At 31.9% G+C, this 21,561-nt stretch overlaps 1 protein-coding gene across 1 annotated transcript; it reads right to left on the bottom strand.

Annotated features, from left to right (window-relative positions):
* Window positions 1-1,951: 1,951 nt before the first annotated feature.
* On the bottom strand, window positions 1,952-20,907 carry LOC116135128 (disease resistance protein SUMM2-like). Its single transcript, XM_031420833.1, has 11 exons — window positions 18,411-20,907; window positions 17,494-18,299; window positions 12,018-12,077; window positions 11,611-11,702; window positions 11,042-11,100; window positions 5,074-5,150; window positions 4,243-4,318; window positions 4,013-4,132; window positions 3,820-3,888; window positions 3,052-3,094; window positions 1,952-2,486 (listed from the first exon to the last, which is right to left on the bottom strand). The coding sequence occupies exons 1-11, from the start codon at window positions 20,905-20,907 to the stop codon at window positions 1,952-1,954; spliced, it is 4,434 nt and encodes a 1,477-aa protein (XP_031276693.1).
* Between the last annotated feature and the right edge of the window lie 654 nt (window positions 20,908-21,561).

The following is a 21,561-nucleotide window of genomic DNA, read 5'->3' as shown; positions in this document are numbered from 1 at the left end:
CCTGCAAAATCATTCATTTTAGTCTCTCCAATTCCCACTCAGGTATTATTACATCAATACAATCATAGCTTGTGAATTTTACCACTACGTAGCAGGCATCCTGGCACAGCTTTCATCAAATGTAACATCACATACATTGCACAATCCGGGCATGATTGACACTGTTAAATGTTTAAACTCCACGTAAATATTACACATTAAAAGTGATATAAGACTATTTGTTCAAAGAAATGAAACTGTACCTTCATTTAGATTATCAGATTTTATTTCTTATCACATAGTAATACTTTCATTACAAGTCCAACAACTACCAAAAATTGAAACAATTCATTCGGTAACGCTACCACTGTATCCTCAATTTGCACATAAAGAATGCTACTGCACCAATTTCTTCTTTGAAAAAAAAAAAATAAATAATGAAAATTTCCAAGCCTCGGCTTCTGGTAACACTACCGTTACAGCGTCGTAGTTTCACATTACCACAACATAAGCAACGAAGAAGAAACTATATGAAACCATTTCCTCTTCAGCTTGTCCGCTTTTTCCGAACAATGGATTTAATCTCTTTGTGCTACCATTCAATGCTCTGTGTTTCCCTGAATTTTCTGTTACAATTTCCTAAATTGAATCTAAACAAACTATATAAATTGTGATTATGGTAAGGATCCTAATAAAATGATCATGAATCAAACAACTGAAGAAAGAAAAAAGTATTTTACATCCAAATATTGTTCAAATAATATAACTATTTACAACAATCAAAATTCATTTATTTATCTACAATTGAATTAAGTTGTTATATAGACATCCCTAAGCTCTTGCATGTGTTAGAAATGAAGAAGTTAAACATCATCTCCTTTTGTGCTTTGCTCCTTATACTTTCTCAATGTTAGCCTTCCTCTACAAAACAATATTAACTAATTAACTGAAATTGGCAATGACGATTAAAAATTTGGATAAATTTTGGTGAACGTGATTCATACCATATTTTCAGGTAGTCCTTCTGACTTCTCTGCGTCTTGCTTCTTATTCTTTTCCATTTCCTGCATGTAATTACGGTTTGATTTCTTTATATTGAAGCTATTTACTCCTCATGGATTTTACGTTATTGTGAGCATTCATTCTTATATATGAATAGTTTTTTATTCCAAAACCTTTACTTTTTGATAACATAAAATATTTACTAAGACAACTCATCCTCAGTAATCTCTGTTTATAGTCCCTATAAATTATGCATTTTTTAAACCATCAAATAAAATAATAAAATAATGACAAGACATTAATGTTAATTTAAACCATCATTAATTACCTACCTCCTCCTCTTCTTCTTCTTCTTCTTCATCATAATCACCATGGATCATCATCATCACTGTCTTCTTGTGATTCAAATAAAATACTATGGATCATCATCATCATCATCATCATCATCACCTCTGGCTTCTTGTGATTCAGAAAAAATAAAAAGCACAAACAATTAATTTTTTTAAAACAAAATGAGACATTTACCAAATATTTTCCTTTTTTTTTTTAATTGAAAAATAAACTCAAACATGATTCATACCATCTACATTGTTGACTAACTGTTTCCTTCTTTCCTCCTGCAAAACAAATCAGATTTTTAGATAATTTACGTATCTGACAACTAAACATGATTTAACTTATTAAGTATTTGTGCAATTAAACATAATATAAGAAGATATTATGATACAAAATTATTTTCAAACATTAAAACACAATTTCAAGTTTTGAATGGCAATTCAGATTTACATAGTCTAAAAACATATTTTTTGATCAATGCTCTGTTTTCCCCTTAAGTTTTCCAAATTATGCATCAATCATCCACTGATAAAAGAAAAAATAATATATTTTGCATTTAATGTTTCATTTTCTTTAAAATAGTAAAAATATCTACAATTGTTTATTATGTATAACTAATCAATTCACATACCTGTTATATGAACAACTGTTGCAATGTGGAGTTAAGGTTACCCCTCCACCGTTCTTCTTTATCATGATAATCAATAATAACTTTGTTGAGTTTTGGTGTCAATTGTTCTCCATAACCAAAGATCTTCATATTTGGACATTCATAAATCCAAAGAGACTCCAAAGCTGGGAATTCAATAGAATATGAGCCTGAGCTGAAATAAACAATGTTATCGAGACCTCCAAGGCGCAAAGACGACAAACTAGGAAATACAATCCTCTGTATTGCTGATGTTTCCTCATTTGTGATTATTTCATGTAGTGTTGAGCATCCAACTATGCAAAGGCTTCTAAGCTTCACCAGTCTATTGACTAAGGACGGGCTGAAGAGGTTTTTCACTTTAGAGCTACTCATTATGTCTATAGAAGTCAAGTTTCCCAAACTTGGGGAGGTTGTGGTGTGATCTTTCCTCCATGGTGCTATACCCTTTTCCTCATATTCCTCTTCTTCTTTCGTCCCGAAGATGAAGATCTCCTCTAAATTCTTGCAATCCCATAACCTTATTTCTTCCAAACAAATAAGACTCTGCAATAAAGCTGGTGAAAATAGTTTAATTAACTTTGGGCATCTTTCCACACTTATGTAACAAATGACTTGGAACAATGTTTGACAACCTGTTGCACTTAAGCACAAATAACGATTTTAGCTTATTGAAGGACTAGGTTGAGGGTTCACCATGACATATTTCAACCAAGTTGGCAAGGTTCCAGATTTGTAGTTCCTCTAAGTTTTTGAATGTTAAGTTTGATGCCCCTTCCAATGTATTTAGGAGATACATCACATTCTGATCACGTATTATTAAACCTTTCAACTCATTGAGACCACTATCTACAAGTTCACGAAACATATTTTCCAAACCAATGATATATAGATATTCTGTTTTTCCAATTACCAAATTCTTAACACAATCAAGCAATCATGAAATCATAACCTCATTAGTGGAGATCATAATTTTCCTCGAATATTTGATTGTACTCTCGAAAAAGATCCTCACATCGAAAAATTTTGCATGCATTTCTAAGTTGCCAGCAAGGTTTTAAGACAAATGCCATTATAACTCTTACCTAGCAGGCAATTCGGTCACTGCACAGACAGCCTTCCCTGGATCTGGAAAGACATATCAAAGAACAAAATCAAGAGCATGCACTTACTAAATGTTCAAGTAAATCATCACTGCACCAAAGAACATCAGGCTTATGAAATACAAAATACAGGTAAATACATTTCACAAAACCATATTGGAAAATAAAAAAATTCAGGTGACTAAGGTGAGCCAATCCAAGCTCTTCTTTTGCAAACTAATGTGTTGATCATGGATGATGGAACTTTAACGGTAGAACTTCAGAAGTCTATGCATTTGGTTTCCATGAATAAAAACAAAGTTAGGGGAGAATGGGATTTTTGACGTTTAATTTTTGATGAAGCAATTCAGTGCACATGAAGAGAGCCTGGAAAATTAGATGAACATTATAAAGCCAGATTTTACAAGATAGTTTCTTTTTAAATAATAATTTGGTACTTTACATGCTATTGCAGTTTCTATCCACTTAAAAATCTGCAATGATTATATCACTACAGCCCATCCTAGGAAGGCTGCAACCCTGTGGAGGGGAATCATTAATTCATGCAGGGGCCTGTATATTTATAGCAACTTCAGAAGGCCACATAATTGAATAATTGAGATTAAAAAGCATAACTAGAAGAAAATTGAGTCATTGGCAGTTACAAGCTCTGCAGGAGATGTTGACAGTTACACATTTTCAGTTGATGCCTTACGAGCATTTTTTTCCAAAAATATTAGCTTGCAACCACCTTAGATACGATGAACTTACAAGGAACAGACGTGGTTGAGATCTCTGACTGAGAGGATGCGCCTTTACTGAATTCTAGATATGAATAATCTGTACGAGAAATTTATAAATAAGTATAAAACACTTTCAATACTAACAACAGTGTACAATCTATAGTTGGAGATCACTTTTAAAGTGAAGAACTCAGATCAATAACAAATCAGAGAATGCTTACCATCATTTGACAAATATCGTATCTGTGGGCCACCATAGACAGCTTTGTGTACTAGTGCTCTTTTCTTAACTTCCTCCTCTCCCACTAAATTACATTCTAAGTTCCTCAATTTCATGAACTCTACAAAATTACAGTTCACACCATTAAAGTTGAGCTCGTATAAGGAAATGGTCCATAATTCCAGAAATTCATGAGATGATATTAAATACCATGTGCTGCTATAACCTAACCTGTCTGAGCTGCTTCCAGAAGCATCTCTTCTTGGGTCATCCTCTTCTCCTCTCCTTCCTTTTTCCTTTTTACTGGCTAAAGATAGAAAAAATATAAAAGACTGGATAAACATTCATGCCAACTTATAGGATCACAAATTACAAACTGTGTAACATTGTGTACAGAGAGTCCCTTCCTGGTATTGTAGATAGACAAACGTGGCACCAGAACCATAATTGTAGAAACACTAAAGAAATCAAGGGCCCAATAATGTAACTATACAAATACCTTAATGTAAGCCCATGAATTGAACTGAGTGGTATAGGCCCTTAGTTTCAACTAAGAGGTCAAAGATTCAGGTTCCTAACACCAACAAGTGTAAGTCAAATCAGATAATAAAGATACTCTAATAGTGTAGGACAAAAAATACAAAATCTGCGAAAAGCACAACACCGAAAAACAGATGAATGTCTCAATATAACAGAACACACTCACGTCTTCATCAAAGTCACTATCAAACTCATCAGCCCTCTACATAATTATTATCATTCTCTTCCTTAAAAAAAAAAAAAAAACACACACACACACACACATCGTGTGTCATGGTAAAACTTGTAGCACTTTAGTGTGTCATAGTAAAACTTGTAGCACTTTGGAGTTAAAACCGCCCATCCATCGTGAAAAAACAATTGTTGCACTTATTTTGTTAGAAATGCAATTAAAGAGTTAAAATCACTCAGTAAGTGCTTTCCCAAACATCTCCTTTTAGCTGCTTTTATCCAAAAAAAAAAAAAAAAAAAAAAAAAAAAACACAATTTACTTGAAAGCTTCTTCTAGAGAAGCACTCCAACCACATCATTACAAGTAGTCCTCTTGTTAGCAGAAATATCATTTTGTTGCTTCATTTTCAGAACCAGATCATCATGATCTACCAATGAAAAAGTTGCAAAAGCACAACAGAAAACTGAATGCAAAGAAAATACAAATGGAACACTCAATTAAACTATTAATATTAAAGATTAAGTGGTAGACTCTCTATCCACAAAATAAAAGAGCAGATTTCAAATTCAAAGATAAGCTTTGAATAATGCATAATCTACTACCTCCTTAAGAGCATCTTGATTTCAAAACAGCTCATCCTCTTGAATCTCATCATCGAGCAGCTTAGTCATCCTGAAAAATCATTCATTTTATCTCTCCAATTCCCACTCAAGATATCACATCATCAACCATAACTTGTGAATTTTACCACTACACAGCCAGCATCTTCTTCTCGAGGTTTCTTCATGCCTCCGCTGCGGCTTCTACAGAAATTCTTTTTTCAGTTCTTTCGGGAAATAAATACGAGCGCCTCGATTGTCACTTGCAGATAAAATTTCTAGGTTTTCCAGCCGACTCTTAAATGACTTACGGCGAAACTGACGACCCGTAGATCAACTAAGGAAGAAGAAAGATCGAGAAGGAGAGCGAGACGGTGAGCACGGGTAGCGTTAAACCGAACCGGGGATAAGAACCGAAACCGAAACCAGAACCTACCCAGAACCTGCACTGTACGGGTAGGTTCCGGTTCCAATTTTTTGGAACTGCTACTGTGCGTTCCGGTTCCGGTTCCGGTTCCGGTTCTTGCATGTGGAGGAACGGAACCTGTAAAAAGGGTACCCTGTTTGGAACTTGTAGGGGGTACCCGGTTTGGAACCTGTTTGGAACCTATTTTAGAACCTGTTTGAACCTGTTTTGAACCTATTTGGAATCTGTTTTGGAATCTGTTTGGAACCTATTTTGGAACCTGTTTAAAAACCTATTTTAGAACCTGGACTATAATGAAATATTTGTGAAATGTAATAATGGGGAGTTTCTATTATTTACATAAAAAAATTTAAAATAAAAAATTTAAATTTTAGAATAACCTATTAATAAATATACAATACAATTATACTTATACATATATATTACACCATATAAGCTTAATAATTATAATACATTAATATTAAAGTTTTGATCAATTAAGTGAATAGTTGGAATTATGATCCAATTAAAAGTGTTTTACATTTTTAATGTTATAAAAGAATTATTTTTGTAAAATAGTATATTTGATTGAGTAATATATATTATGTTATTTACTTCAATTATCAGTTCTAAGTATATCTATAATAAATTAGTAATTTAATTATATATGATAAATTGATAATATTATAATTTAATTACTAGTTAATATCATACTTAATCAATTATAACATTACATTATGTTAAATGATACTTAATTATTATAATTTTATAACTACTTAATTGATTTTTAGTATATAATTATAGCTTACTTAATTGATTACTACTTTTAATTGACTTATAAGTTATAACATAATTAAATAGTTAATTAATTGACTTATAATTGAAATTTATTAATTTAGTTATAGATTTATAGTATAATTACTTAATCAATTATAACATTTTATTATAAATTAGTACAAATTTAATTAAATGATTAAAAATTTAATTAATTATAATTTACATTAAAAATTTATAGTATGATTACTTAATAGTTAATTCACTATAACATTACATTATAGTATATTATAAATAATTATATCATTACATAATTAAATAATTACTTAATTGATTATGTCATTATTTAATATTAGTAATTACAATTTATTACATAACATTAGCATATACTTAATTAAATGATAAGAAATTTAATTAATTATAACATTACCTTATAAACATTTCATTATAACATTAATTAAGCATTACATTATAGTTAAATAATTACTCAATTAATTATAAATTATATATACATTTATATTATGATCACTTACTTAATTATAGCATTAAATAGTTAAAGATTATATAATTACATATTAGTTATGATTTATAACTACATATAAACATTAGTAATTTACTAATTTACTATATATTACATTAATTACACGTATTTAAAATTTAATTAATTATAACATTACCTATTATTTATAATATGATTACTTAATCAATTAACATTCCATTATAAACTTAATTTATCAAATATTTGAATTTAATTAATATAATATAAATTATGTTTTATAGTATGATTACTTAATTCTTATAACATTACATATACTTTTAGTATGATCATATATTAATATAACATTACATAATTAAATTATTACTTAATTGATTATGAGTTATGATATTATGTTTTAAAACTTAGTAATTACTAATTTACTACATATATTAGCACAATATTAATTAATATAGAAGAATTTAATTAATTATAACATTACCTTATACCATTCCTTATAAACATTAATTAAGCATACATTATAGTTAAATAATTATTCAAATAAATTATAATATTATTATATTACTTATATATTATGATCACTTACTTAATTATAGCATTACATAATTAAATGATTACATAATTATATATTAGTTATGAATTTTATAACATTATATATAAACATTAGTAATTTACTATTTACTATATTATTACATTACTTAATTAAACGATTAAAATTTAATTAATTATAACTTACCTATATATTTATAATTGATTACTTAATCAATTATAACATTCCATTATAAACATTAGTATTTAATCAAATGATTTGAAATTTAATTAATTATAATATTAAATTATAATTTATAGTATGATTACTTAATTCATTATAACATTACATTATACTATTATAGTATGATCTATAATTTATAACATTACATAATAAATGATTACTTAATTGATTATGAGTTATGATTTATTTTTTTAAATTAGTAATTAGTAATTTTACTTCATAAACATTAGCACAATACTTAATTAAATGATAAGAAATTTAATTAATTATAACATTACCTTATAAACATTAATTAAACATTACATTATGTTATAATTATTCAATTAAATTATAATTATTATATTACATTATATATTATGATCACTATACTTAATTTAGCATTACTAGTTAAATGATTACAAATTACTTAATTAGTTATGAATTTATAACATTACGTTATAATATTAGTAATTTAGTAATTTACATATATTACATTACTTAATTAAACGATTAAAAATTTAATTATTATAACATTACCTTATATATTTTAATATGATTTATCAATTATAACATTCATTATAAACATTAGTATATTAATCAAATGATTAAATTTAATTATTATAATATTAAATTATAGATTTATATTGATTACTTAATTCATTATAACATTACATTATACTATTATAGTATGATCATATAATTATATACATTATATAATTAAATGATTACTTAATTGATTATGAGTTATGATATTATGTTTTAAACATTAGTAATTACTAATTTACTACATAAATATTAGCACAATATTAATTAAATGATAAGAAATTTAATTAATTTAACATTACCTTATAAACATTTCATTTAAACATTAATTAAGCATTACTTATAGTTAATATTACTCAAATAAATTAATATTATTTAATTACATTATATATTATGATCACTTACTTAATTATAGCATTACATAGTTAAATGATTACATAATTACATAATTAGTTATGAATTTATAACATTACATTATAAACATTGTATGATTACTTAATTCATTATAATATTACATTATACTATTATAGTGATCATATAATTAATAAACATTATAATTAAATATTACTTAATTGATTTGAGTTATGATATTATTTTTAACATTAGTAATTCACATTTACTACATAATATTAGCACAATATTTAATTAATGATAAATTTAATTAATTATAACATTACCTTATAAACATTCATTATAAACATTAATTAAGCATTACATTATATTTAAATAATTACCAATAAATATAATATTATTATATTACATTATATATTATGATCACTTACTTAATTATAACATTACATAGTTAAATGATTACATAATTACATAATTAGTTATGAATTTATAACATTACATTAAAACATTAGTATTTACTAATTTACTATATTATATATCACTTAATTAAACTATTAAAATTAATTAATTATAACATTACCTTATAATTTATATGATTACTTAATCAATTATAATATTCCATTATAAACTTAGTATATTAATCAAATGATTTGAAATTTAATTAATTAATATTAAATTATAGATTTATAGTATGATTACTTAATTCATTATAACATTACATTATACTATTATAGTATGATCATCTATTATATAACATACATAATATGATTACTTATTGATTATGACTTATATAAACATTAGTAATTTACTAATTTACACATACTTAATCAAATTATTATAATTTTATTAATTATACCATTATATTATAATTTATGGTAATTATTTAATTAATATAACATTCTATTATAAAAATATTACAATACTTATTAAAGATTAACAATTTAATTAATTATAATATTACATAATAAATAGTATATTACTTATTAATATAACAGTACAATTTACATTATAGTATAATCACTTATTATTATAACTTATAATTTACTTGTAGTATGTCACTTATTAATTATATATTACTAGTTTCTAATATTAAATTTACTAAATTATATTTGGTATATTATAAATACCCAATTGACCAATTATAACATAAATTAGTAAATTTATAAATATAATAATTTATTTTATGTGAATTGTGTAAGAATTGTTTGTGTTTTGGTTTTGATTGACGAATTTTATGTGAATTGTGATGATGATTGAATTCAAGTGTCTTAGAATTACAGTTATGAGTTACATTGGACACAAATGAATGAATAATGAAATTTGTAAGGGTATTTGTAAACTTATAAGGTATTTTTGTTATTTTTTAAACTAATAGGGGGGTAATTGATTTTTTATAGGGTACCCTGGAAAGGAACCGGAACCTGCATTTTAGGTTCCGGTTCCTTGAATTGAAGAACCTGCACTGTGCGGTTCCGATTCCGGTTCCTTTTTTTGGGAACCTGCACTGTGCGATTCCGGTTCTGGTTCCCCCAGAAAATGCAGGGTACCCAGAACCGCTCACCCCTAAGCGAGAGGGACAAGAGAAGCTGTTTGGTTACTGAGAAACAGTGGAGTTTTTGAAAGGGGTTTGCTCTGGAAAATATTAGTGACCCTCGAGTCTTCCTCTTTTCATATTGACCCTTTAGGTTTCAGTGACTTATTTCTCCCCTTAAATTTGTCTTTACTATCAAGTGTACCCCTATGGTTTCTTAACTAAAATATGTATTTAATATATAAGTCAGTATAGGGTATAGACCTTAACTTAAAATTTTTATTTTAAAACTAAATTTACTTTTATCAAATAATTCAAAAAAAAAAAATTTCTGCGTTTTCAAATAAACATATTGAATGCGTATTTATTTTTCACTTTTTTCAATATTTTCAATATTTTTAAAAATATAAAAAAACCAAAACATAATTTCATACACACTAAACTTTAATTAACTCAATTTTATATATATGTAATTGAATTAAGATAAATAAACTGTTTGCAATTGAAAAAAAATTAATTAAAGTAGCCAAAAGCTCTCAATTCTTCATCTGTCATGATTTAAAGTCAAAATCTAACCAAATCTAAGATTTAATTTCACCAATTCAACACTAATTTAAGCCATTAAAATTAGAATAAACAATTAAATAATAATAATGTTAGATTACGTTTTCTGCTCTTTTATGATTCTCTTCTCATGTTAAAGATGACTCTCCAAGAACAGGAGAATTGTGTTTGATACATTACAGATTCTGATAAACTATATACAACGATATTCTTTTGTACCATATATATAATATTAATTAATATGTTACCAACAAATTAACATCGCAATTAATCAATGCTAAAACATGTACTTGTGTTACATACCTGTTCTCAAGGTTTTGAACATTCTATGCTTTGTTATCTGCTTCCAATATTTGACGTACCTGAATAACATTTAACAAAAGTACTCATTGAAAATAAAGCCGGAAAATTATGAATAATAATATTTTAAATAATTGAAACAATTAAAAGTACTGAGGGCTGATTAGGAAATAACCTTATACATTGTAGGTCGCCTGCATACATCAAGCATTCAACTTTCTTCTGATTCCATTCATCATTTTCTTTTCTAGTAATGGTCGGCCCTGCAACATCCATATTCAAATAAATTAAATAGGTAGTTTATGAATTAAATTTCGGTGCCCAAACTCGCCTATAACTGTGTCGAGCTCCTATGCTAATTGACCGTCAACCTGCCACCTTGCCGGACTGATATTCCCACCTATTTATGATATCGATGAGACATAAATAATAAAACTTGCAATGAGAATCTTAAATAATCCAATATTACACCAAAAAATATAAAGTTGGTAGATATACCTTTTAAGAAAATCTCATTTCCTGTTCAGCTTGTTTGCTTTTTCCGACTAATGGATTTGATCTCTTTGTTTTACCATTCGATGCTCTGCTTTCCCATGAATCTTCCATCACAATTTTCTGACATGAATCTAAGCAAACTATATATGTTGTGATTATGGTAAGGATCCTAATAAAACGATCATGAATCAAACAATTGAAGAAAGAAAAAGTAGTTTGCATCAAAATATTGTTCAAATAGTATAATTATTTACAACAATCAAAAATCCGTTATTTATCCACAATTGAATTGAGTTGTTATATAGACATCCCTAAGCCCTTGCATAGCTTAGAAATGAAGAAATTAAACATCGTCTCCTTTTGCACTTTGTTCCTTATACTTTCTCAATGTCAGCCTTCCTCTACAAAACAATATTAACTAATTAACTCAAATTGGCAGTAACGATTAAAAATTTGGATAAATTTTGGTGAACGTTATTCATACCATATTTTCAGGTAGTCCTGATGACTTCTCTGCGTCTTGCTTCTTATTCTTTTCCATTTCCTGCAATTACGGTTTGATTTCTTTATATTGAAGCTATTTACTCTTCTCATGGATTTTAGGTTATTGTGAGCATTCATTCTTATATATGAATAGTTTTTTATTCCAAAACCTTTAGTTCTTTATAACATAAAATATTTACTAAGACAACTCATCCTCAGTAATCTCTTTTATAGTCCCTATAAATTATATACTAATATTTAAACCGTCAAATAAAATAACAAAATAATGACAAGACATTAATGTTAATTTAAACCATCATTAATTCTTCTTCTTCTTCTTCTTTGCCATAATGGTCATGGATAATCGTCATCACTGTCTTCTTGTGATTCAAATAAAATAACAAGCACAAACAATTAATTTCTGTTTAAAAACAAAAAGAGACATTTACCTAATATTTTTCTTTTTTTTAATCATTATTATTATAAGTTCTTTTTTATTGTTTATAATGAGACGAAGTAGAATTCAACCTAATGTTAATTTAGATTTCAAAACTAAGAAACATTTGAAAATGCAATTACAACTATAAAATCTTAACAGAATGATAAATATAAGTTTTTGAAAGTGAAACTTCTCTCTTTTTTGTTTCAATGTAAAACTGTAATTTCGTTATTGAAACATCAACTCAAATTACCATGAAACTTTATATAATGTTAATCAATTGATTCATGCCAAATAACTTATATTGTACTTGAAAAATAATTTTAGTTAGAAAAGTTATTGAATTAGTTAGAGCTAGGCATTTGGGACCGGGCCCAAAAGCCCAGCTCCAAAAACCGGTCCTAGGACCGGTCCTTGGGAGGACCAGTCCGCCTAAGGAGGAGGGCCCGGGCCCTCCTCCAAGGCCCGGTCCCAGGCCTGGGCCCAAAAGTTTTTTCTCTTTTATCAATTTAATCCTTTGTAAAATTATATTAAACCCCCTAAAATAAGTATAAATTCAAGGACTAAAATGAAATTTTACAAAATTAATTAAAAAAAGACAAAGAATAACCGTTGGCTGCCAACGGTTATATTTTAATTTATAACCGTTGGCAGCCAACGGTAACTGCCAAGTGCCAACGGTTACATTTATTATTTATATAATATAAGTTTTTTTTTTTCATTTTCCCCCCCACAACCACACTATAATAACCCTAAAACCTTTTATTTTTTCACACCAATCTCTCATTCTTTCATTCTCTCAAGTCTCAGTCTCTCTACTCCAAATCTCAATCAATTCTCATTCAATTTATATTATAATTATATATTATTCAATTTTTTATCTATTTTCAATATATCATAATTTCATATTATTATTTAATTTCTTTTCATTTAATTATTATTATTTTATCATAATTTATAATGTCTTCCCCAAATGAGTTTTACGTTCCATCCACCGAAGAAATTGAAGCCTTCAATCCATTTTCAACCATTTCTCCAGAGGATGCAGCTGTAACTCCACAACTACTTTGGTCGGGACGAGGTGTAGCCAAACACATGTGAGCTGCGCGTCAACGGGCACGGACATAGCCCAACCCCCCGACCATAAAGAGGGTCTTGTCCGTGTCTGGCGATACTTCACAAATCAAAATGGCCAAAGACAAATGGGGAGGGGGAAGAATCGTGTGGGATATGTAATTTATGTGGAACCATTATTGGGGCTGAGAATGGACTTCGACGATGCGACGACACGTAGAGAAGAAGCATCCCCAATAATGCATCTTCAAGCGGATCAGGTAGACAAATTCAAACTCAACTTAATTTTAATCCACAATTCTCAACTCTCCAACATGGCAATACAATACACATGTTGCACGAGGGAAATAGCAAGATATATAGTTGCTACAGAATCTCCCATTTGTTTTCTGAAAATCCTTTTTTGTTAATGATTATTAAAACTGCATTTTGTCCAGCATATACCCCTTAGTAGAACTACAAGTAGAAGAGATATACAAAACTTTTAAACAAAAAAATAATAAACTTAAAATCGAATTTCAAAATTTTAAGAATATATCTATTGCACTTACATCGACATATGGGCTTGTAGATCAAAAACCGATTTTTAACTGTTACAGTACATTTCTTAGATCATAATTGGGGTTTACAACAAAATTGATAGGTTTTAAACCATTATATGAAAAACATAGTGCAAACTATTTATTTTACGATTCTTGAAGTTTTGCAAGAATATTTATTAACTGATAGAGTTGTAGCGCTAACGCTTGATATGCAGCTGCTAACACCACGACATATCTTTATTTGAAAAGAAATGGATCCGCTTGGTGAAGGCAAATTTTCACCAGAGATGTGCTTGTCACATATCAATTTGATAGTTAAAGCAGAGTTTAGATGCTATACATTCAGGATGAGAGGTGCGTAAGTCTTCGATTTATCGTTGGCGGTAGCAATAAAAGATGGAGGAGTACGTCAAATATTGTAGCAAGAGGACCCACGGTTCGACCTTTGAAGTTAGTACAGACATGCCTATCCGTTGGAACTCTACTATGATGTTGGAGCTTTGCCACGCGCAACAATTACAGATTTCGTCAACCGCCGAAGACCTCCCAGGGAAGTTGTCGATTATGATGATTGGGGGGTTTGTGCCTTTTTTATCTTCTTCACAATTTTTTATGCTGCTCAACTTCTTACGTGGTATTTATTATCCACTCTCATTTAGTGTTAGATATTTTCGTTCATTGCTAAAACTTGTTCTATCCATCCAGCACCTGATACCATGTTTCAGTGACAATTGTTTCAGTATGACCGCACACTGCTAAGCGCCTCTTGGTTCGCTCTTCCCTTCTTTCTGGCTTCGGGTTTAATCGATCTCGGTTACATTATCGTCGTTCACGGTCCGTACCCTTACGAGGTCGGCTTATGACTGGTAGGACGCATGCCCTCCTTACAAAGGCTTCTTTGAACTTGCCCTGTCTGATCTTTTATATGACACCACCTCTACCCCCTGGGTAGCGGCTGTATTCTCGTTTCTCTGCCGGCCGCAGTATTGCCCCCATGGCACGTTGCGGCACCATGGCCGGGCAAGGCGGCACACGCATCGGGGGCCGTTACTGTCTTCCGGCGCTAGGGCATTGCTGTAGCCCGACGCACTCTACTGGCTTCCCTAGGGCCACAAGTCCGACCTATTCCTCTCCTCTTGTTTTGAGCTGAACCTACGGGTGGGTACTGTGGCGGAACAGGATATAACGACGTTGACAGGCGCTCATGTAGCTAGCGCATTCCAGCTCGCATCGAGCCTCTGTAACACCGTCTACGCACACTTGAGAGGATACACCAGTCCCTCCGCACGGTGGACGTATGGACACACACGACATGTGTAATGACCGCTTGGACCCTAGAGGTGAAAGGGCTTGACACGATGGGTTTTGGCTATTACACCACATGTGTAGTCTTGATGACACAACCACACTACGACACGTCCAAAGGTCCCTATGACCTACTTACTTTCGATCCCGTCCCCCACCCGTGAGCCGCACGAGTCTTCTCTAGTGTGAACTGGATTTCCGGACCACAGCCCTGCTTGGCGACTGGTGACGAAATTGATCCTCTCACCCTTGACCCGTTCCCCCCATTCGCGTCATCACCGTTTCTCAGGCAACAGATCCCGGCTGAGTCGGTGCTGATGTTGTGAACGACCGAAGAGGTTCGACGATTCCCCTGCCGTGACCGGTTCGTCCAGCAGATGGGTGGTGGGGCGGGCGCGCGGGTTCCACGACCAGATTGCACAACGGGCCCTAGCTCCGCTCGAGTCAGACCCTGGCCGCCGTACCGGCGCAGCCATGTCTCGCTCCGGCGAAGTATCTCGCATGCTCTCTCTCGGGACTAGCAGTGTGTGCACACTGTCGCGCTTACGAGGTCCTTGTCGCCCGTCTTGACAGTCATTGCAAGACTCACGGAACGACTAATTCGGTAATGCTGTAACGAGAAAATAATATGAAATTTGTGAAGTTGAGCTTAATTGTGAAAGAAGGGCGGTGACAGGAGAGATGACAAGGTTGAGTGACTCGTATTTAGTCTGCAAAAATTTAAAAGTAACTATTAAGGGTTTGGTGTGAAGTGATTTTTAAATCCTATATAATATTACTAGTTAAATTTGAGAAAATCCTAATCAACCCCTAAAAATAACTACAAACCCCTATAAAATTTCGTTTGCCCCAAAATATAAAAAAAAATGAGGGGGAAAATAAAATTTGCCAAACCCCATGGAACCGGTCCTAGGACCGGTCCTGGGCCCATTGGGACCAGTCAGTCCGGACGCCTAGGCATGTCGGTCTGATTTTTCTCACGGGCCTGGGACCGGTCCCAGGCCCATGAGAGACTGGTCCCATTTGGGACCAGTCCCAAGGGACCAGTCCCAAACGGGCCCAGGCCTGGGCCCGCAAGGGACCGGTCCCTTGCCCAGGTATAGAATTAGTCAAACATTATTCATACCATTTACATTGTTGAGGAACCGTTTCTACCTTTCCTCCTGCAAAACAAAACATGGTGATTTAACTAAACATAATTTAAGAAGACAGAAATCATTTTCAAAGGCTAAAACATAATTTCAAAGATATTTTCTTTAATTTAATTTAATTCATATTCACAATTAATCATTTAATTTAATTCTTTTAGAACAAAGTAATGAGCACAAACACCTAATTTTTTTGTTCATAATAGTATAAGTATTTGAAAAAAAAAAAAAAATACTATTGATTAGCTGCCTCTTCTTCTATATCTTCTTCTTCTTCTTCTTCTTCTTCTTCTTCATCATCATCATCATCATCATCATCATCATCATCATCATCTCCGTCGTCTTGTGATTCAGAAAAAATAATAAGCACAAACAATTAATTTTTTTAAAACAAAAAGAGACATTTACCAAACATTTTCCTTTTTTCTTTTAATTGAAAAATCAACTCAAACATGATTCATACCATCTACATTGTTGACTAACTGTTTCCTTCTTTCCTCCTACAAAACAAATCAGATTTTTAGGTAATTTATATATCTGACCAACTAAACATGATTTAACTTATTAAGTATTTGTGCAACTAAACATAATATAAGAAGACATTGTGATACAAAATCATTTTCAAACATTAAAACACAATTTCAAGTTTTGAATGGCAATTCAGATTTACATACTCTAAAAACATATTTTTCTTTAATTTAACTTATATTCAGAATTAATCAAAAAAAAATGTTTTAACTTATTAAGTATTTCTGCAACTAAACATAATTTAAGAAGACATTATGTATTTTGTATTATGATGTGCAAATTTTCTGATCAATGCTCTGTTTCCAAATTATGCATCAATCATCTACTAATAAAAGAAAAAATATATATATATATATATATATTGCATTTAAAGTTTCATTTTTTTCAAATGGTAAAAATATTTTCAATTGTTAACTATGAACAATTAATCAATTCACATACCTCTTCTAGGCACAATTGTTGCACTGTGGAGTTAAGGTCACCCATCCATCGTTCTTCTTCACCATAACCATCAATCAAAACTTTGTTAAGTTTTGGTGTCAGTTGTTCTCCATAACCAAAGATCTTCATATTTGGACATCTATATATCCTGAGTGTCTCCAAAACTGGGAATTCAATAGAATATGGGTCTGAGCTAAAACAAGCAATGTTATCTAGCCATCTAATCAACAAGGAGGACAAACTAGGAAACACAATCCTCTGTACTGCTGATGCTTCCTCATTTGTGATTATTTCATGTAGTGTTGAGCAACTAGCTATTTCAAGTTGTCTAAGGTTCACCAGGCTTTTGACTATGGATGGGGTGAAGAGGTTTTTCAATTTAGAGCAGTCCGTTATTCCTATAGAAGTCAAGTTTCCCAAACTTAGGGAGGTTGTGGTGTGATCTTTCCTCCATGGTACTATACCCCTTTCCTCATATTCCTCTTCTTCTTTCATCCCAAAGATGAAGATCTCCTCTAAATTCTCGCAATAAATTATCTCTATTTCTTCCAAACTAATAAGACTTCGCAATAACACTGGAGAAAATAGTTTAATTAACTTTGGACATCTTTGCACACTTATTCTATTCAAGTTGCAGAGGTCTATGTATTGAGTGTCACCCTTCCATATATGTGTCATCTCTGGTAGATGATACAAATCTAGATCCTTTAATGACGAGAGCAACTTTGTTTCTCCATTTGCAACCTTAAGCTCTTCACAATCGAATATATATACCACTGCTTCACAATTATGTACTTTAAAAGATTCTGGATTTTGAAACCTTTGTAACAGATGACTTGGAACAATGTTTAACAACTTGTTGCACTGATGCACAACTAAAATTTTGAGCTTTTCAAAGGACTAGATTGGGGGTTCACCATGGCATATTTCAACCAAGTTGGGATGGTCTCGGATTTCTAGTTCCTCTAAGTTTTGGAATGTTAACTTTGATTCCCTTTCCAACATATTTAGGAGATATGTTACGTCCTGATGAGTCACAGTTAGACTTTTCAACTCATTGAGACCTGTATCTACAAGGTCAAGAAAGATGTTTTGTAAACCACAGATAAATAGACACTCTGTTTTTCTAGTTACCAAATGATTAAGGCAATTAACCAATCGTAAAATCGTAACCTCATTAGCTGAGATCATAATTTTTCTTGAATAATATCTTTTAGTCCGCAAAAAGTCCTCCATATTGTTTTCAGCACCTATTATTATTGTAAAGCTTGATAACTTTTTGAAAGGCATGTCATTGTCAGGCAAAAGATCCTGGTTTGGGATAAAAATTTTCAAGCTAGTTAATCTAGACAAGTATTGTAACTCGGTAAGGGTGGCACTTCTTGTCCAATGCCACTGATCTTCAAAAGCCGCAGACCTAGGATGTCTCAAATTATATAGCTCCTCTAACTTACAAAGAGCAGATATAACGCCATCTGCTATTTGCGTTAGCTCTATATAGTTGTTCAAATCTAATAGGCGTAGATGAATTAATTGGCTAAAAGAGATGGGAATCTCCGAAATCTTAGAACCACAAAGGCTAAGAATTTCTAGGTTTCTTAGATGCCCAATTATAGATAACTCATCCAAATAACAATCATTAAGATACTGTGTTCTAAGATTTACAAGCAAAGAAAGTGAGCTGGGTAGTGGTGATCGAATTAGAGTTCCACTCAAGTCTAGAACTCTAAGATCTTTCATGCCTTGAAAGAAATTGTTAGGGAGAACCAATTTGAGATTCTTTTGCAATAGTAAAGACTGCAACTTTGGGCATTCAATCCCATTAGGTACAACTTTAATATTATTTGACATCAATGAGATACATGTGAGACTTTCAAATGTATCTCTTTCTGGCCACTGTTCCAAACCAATGCCAGCTTTCACCAAGAATATTTGGTTGAACTTAGGTGCTATTATATGTGCAACATCACCTACAACATCATGCATTTTAATATACTCCTTATCATCATAGTCATCTTTTTCATGAATCAAGAGAAAAGAAAAGATAAGGGAACTTACAATAGCATGTCCTCTGTGTCTAACATGGTCCATTGTGTCAACATTTTTTAACCACCTCAAACCAGCTCCATATCTCACTAAAACTTCAATTGAAATTCTGAAATCCTCTGGAAATGAGCTACAGAAGAAGAATAATGATTTCGCATCCTCATTCTCTAGATATTTGATGCTCAACTCCAAAGATGAAATCACACTTCCTTGCAACCCTGGGATGTCTGTTGGGGTAGACGTTTTGAGTTGTCGTGCCACGTCGATCCACACATGCTTGTCTTTGTTCTTCAACGCTCTTGCTATGGTAACAATTGCAATCGGCAGGCCATCACATTCAGCTGCTACCTCTCTTGCTATTGGGCTTATAATAGAATTTTCAACATCCATCCCAACAAGCTCCTTGAATAGCGCCCAAGACTCCTGTTTTGACAAAGTTCCAACAATAGATGTCTTGTCACAGTCCATTTGATCGCACACGTTTTTGCTTCGAGAGGTAAGCACAATCTTACAACCTCCATGGTCCTTCCCGAAAGGAATACCGATCTCCTCCAATTGAATTCTTTCCCACAGGTCGTCCAATATTATGAGGATTCGTTTCTCCTTCTCAATTCTCTCCCACAGCAAACTTGCTCTTGCTGATTTAGGAGAGTTTGACAATGATGTCAGACCTAACCTGTAAGCAATTTCTTTTTGAATATTCACGATACTTGGGGTCTGGGACACAACCACCATAACAACTAAATCATACATTTTTTCTTCTTTGGCATGTTTGGCAATTTTTTTCACCAGTGTGGTTTTACCCACACTCCCCATCCCACATATTCCCACTATGCTGACCTTGTCATCTTTTAGGGCCTCCATAATTTCATTCTTGATTGATTCTCTAGATTCAAAAATTCCAGAAAATCCCACAGCAGGAAAGATAATGCCCTGAGGAGGAGGAGCAGGCTGAGACACAGTTTGGAATTTTCCATCATCTTGAAGCTGAATGATCACCACTACCTTCTGCTTTGCAGCCTTGCTGAACCGATAACGTGATCTGAGATCAATGCACCACCCTTTAAAGCACCTCTTGTTCGCATTGACTTCATCTTCCAGAAATTTTTCAGCTTGTACAGAGACATTATCAACTTCCGATATCCAGTTTTTGACATCAGGTAAGATAATTTCTCTGTTTCTTTCAGCAGCATCAATCCTCACTTGTATGGTGCCTCTAGTAGCCTCGAGTTTCTGAGCTTGCTTCCTTAATGCTTCAATGTTGTCACTGGAGTTAAGTAGGTAACCAATCTGACGGCCACCTGCATCGAACAGGCGGCTAGAAATGTTCTCGGCAATTGAACCGACAATTGAAGAAACAATTTCCATGTTGTTGATTTTGTGTATTTTTGATTGTAGAGAGATTGGGGATGAATAATGATGGATAAAATGTAGGAAAGAGAAGTGAATGGTATGTAATTCATTTCTTAGAATACATCCATCCTTTGCCTCTGCTCTCAAGGCTTCTTGATTCCATCCTTAAAAAGTTAATTCTTTTTTTCCATAACTACTATGAGTTAAGAATTTCTTTAAGCATGAAAATGGCTGAACTCCATTTACATTACTTCAGTTCTTAATCCCAGCAACCCGTCTGCATTCACTTCAGTTGTGTTCCCGCAACACACTTCATTCACTTCAGGTTTTTTCCCTCAAACATGTTTGCATTCACTTCAGTTATTGTTCCCTGCAACCCAGTAGCCCCTGCTTGCTATCATCCCCTTTATTCTGTTCACTAGGATCACACCATCAAATTTCTCAACACCCTCGTGCGGTCACACCAGCTTCACCTAGATCTGTTTCTCACCTTTCCGATTCCTTTTTCTAGATATTACTTCAGTTTCTACGTCCTGCCCTACTTAGATTTCACTTCAGTTCTTTCCCTCACCCCCTTCTGCATTCACTTCAGTTTTTTGTTCCCTGCAATCCATCAGTTTCTGTTCCCTGCAATCCTTTGTGTTCATATCAGCTATTATTCTGTTCCCT

This window comes from Pistacia vera, unplaced genomic scaffold (genome assembly GCF_008641045.1).
Source record: "Pistacia vera cultivar Batoury unplaced genomic scaffold, PisVer_v2 Contig294, whole genome shotgun sequence".
In the NCBI taxonomy this organism is placed as follows: Eukaryota; Viridiplantae; Streptophyta; class Magnoliopsida; order Sapindales; family Anacardiaceae; genus Pistacia; species Pistacia vera.
The sequence above is the reverse complement of the archived record's forward strand: the minus strand, read 5'-3'. Positions and strand labels throughout refer to the sequence as shown.

Bases quoted from the DNA above. Each gene is read 5' to 3' on its own strand.
- LOC116135128 (XM_031420833.1), bottom strand. From the start codon at position 20,907: ATGGAAATTGTTTCTTCAATTGTCGGTTCAATTGCCGAGAACATTTCT. The intron at 18,300-18,410 runs GTGAACCCCCAA...TTCAAAATCCAG, and splicing joins CTTGGTTGAAATATGCCATG to AATCTTTTAAAGTACATAAT. The intron at 12,078-17,493 runs GTATGTGAATTG...CCGTAATTGCAG, and splicing joins AACAATTGTGCCTAGAAGAG to GAAATGGAAAAGAATAAGAA.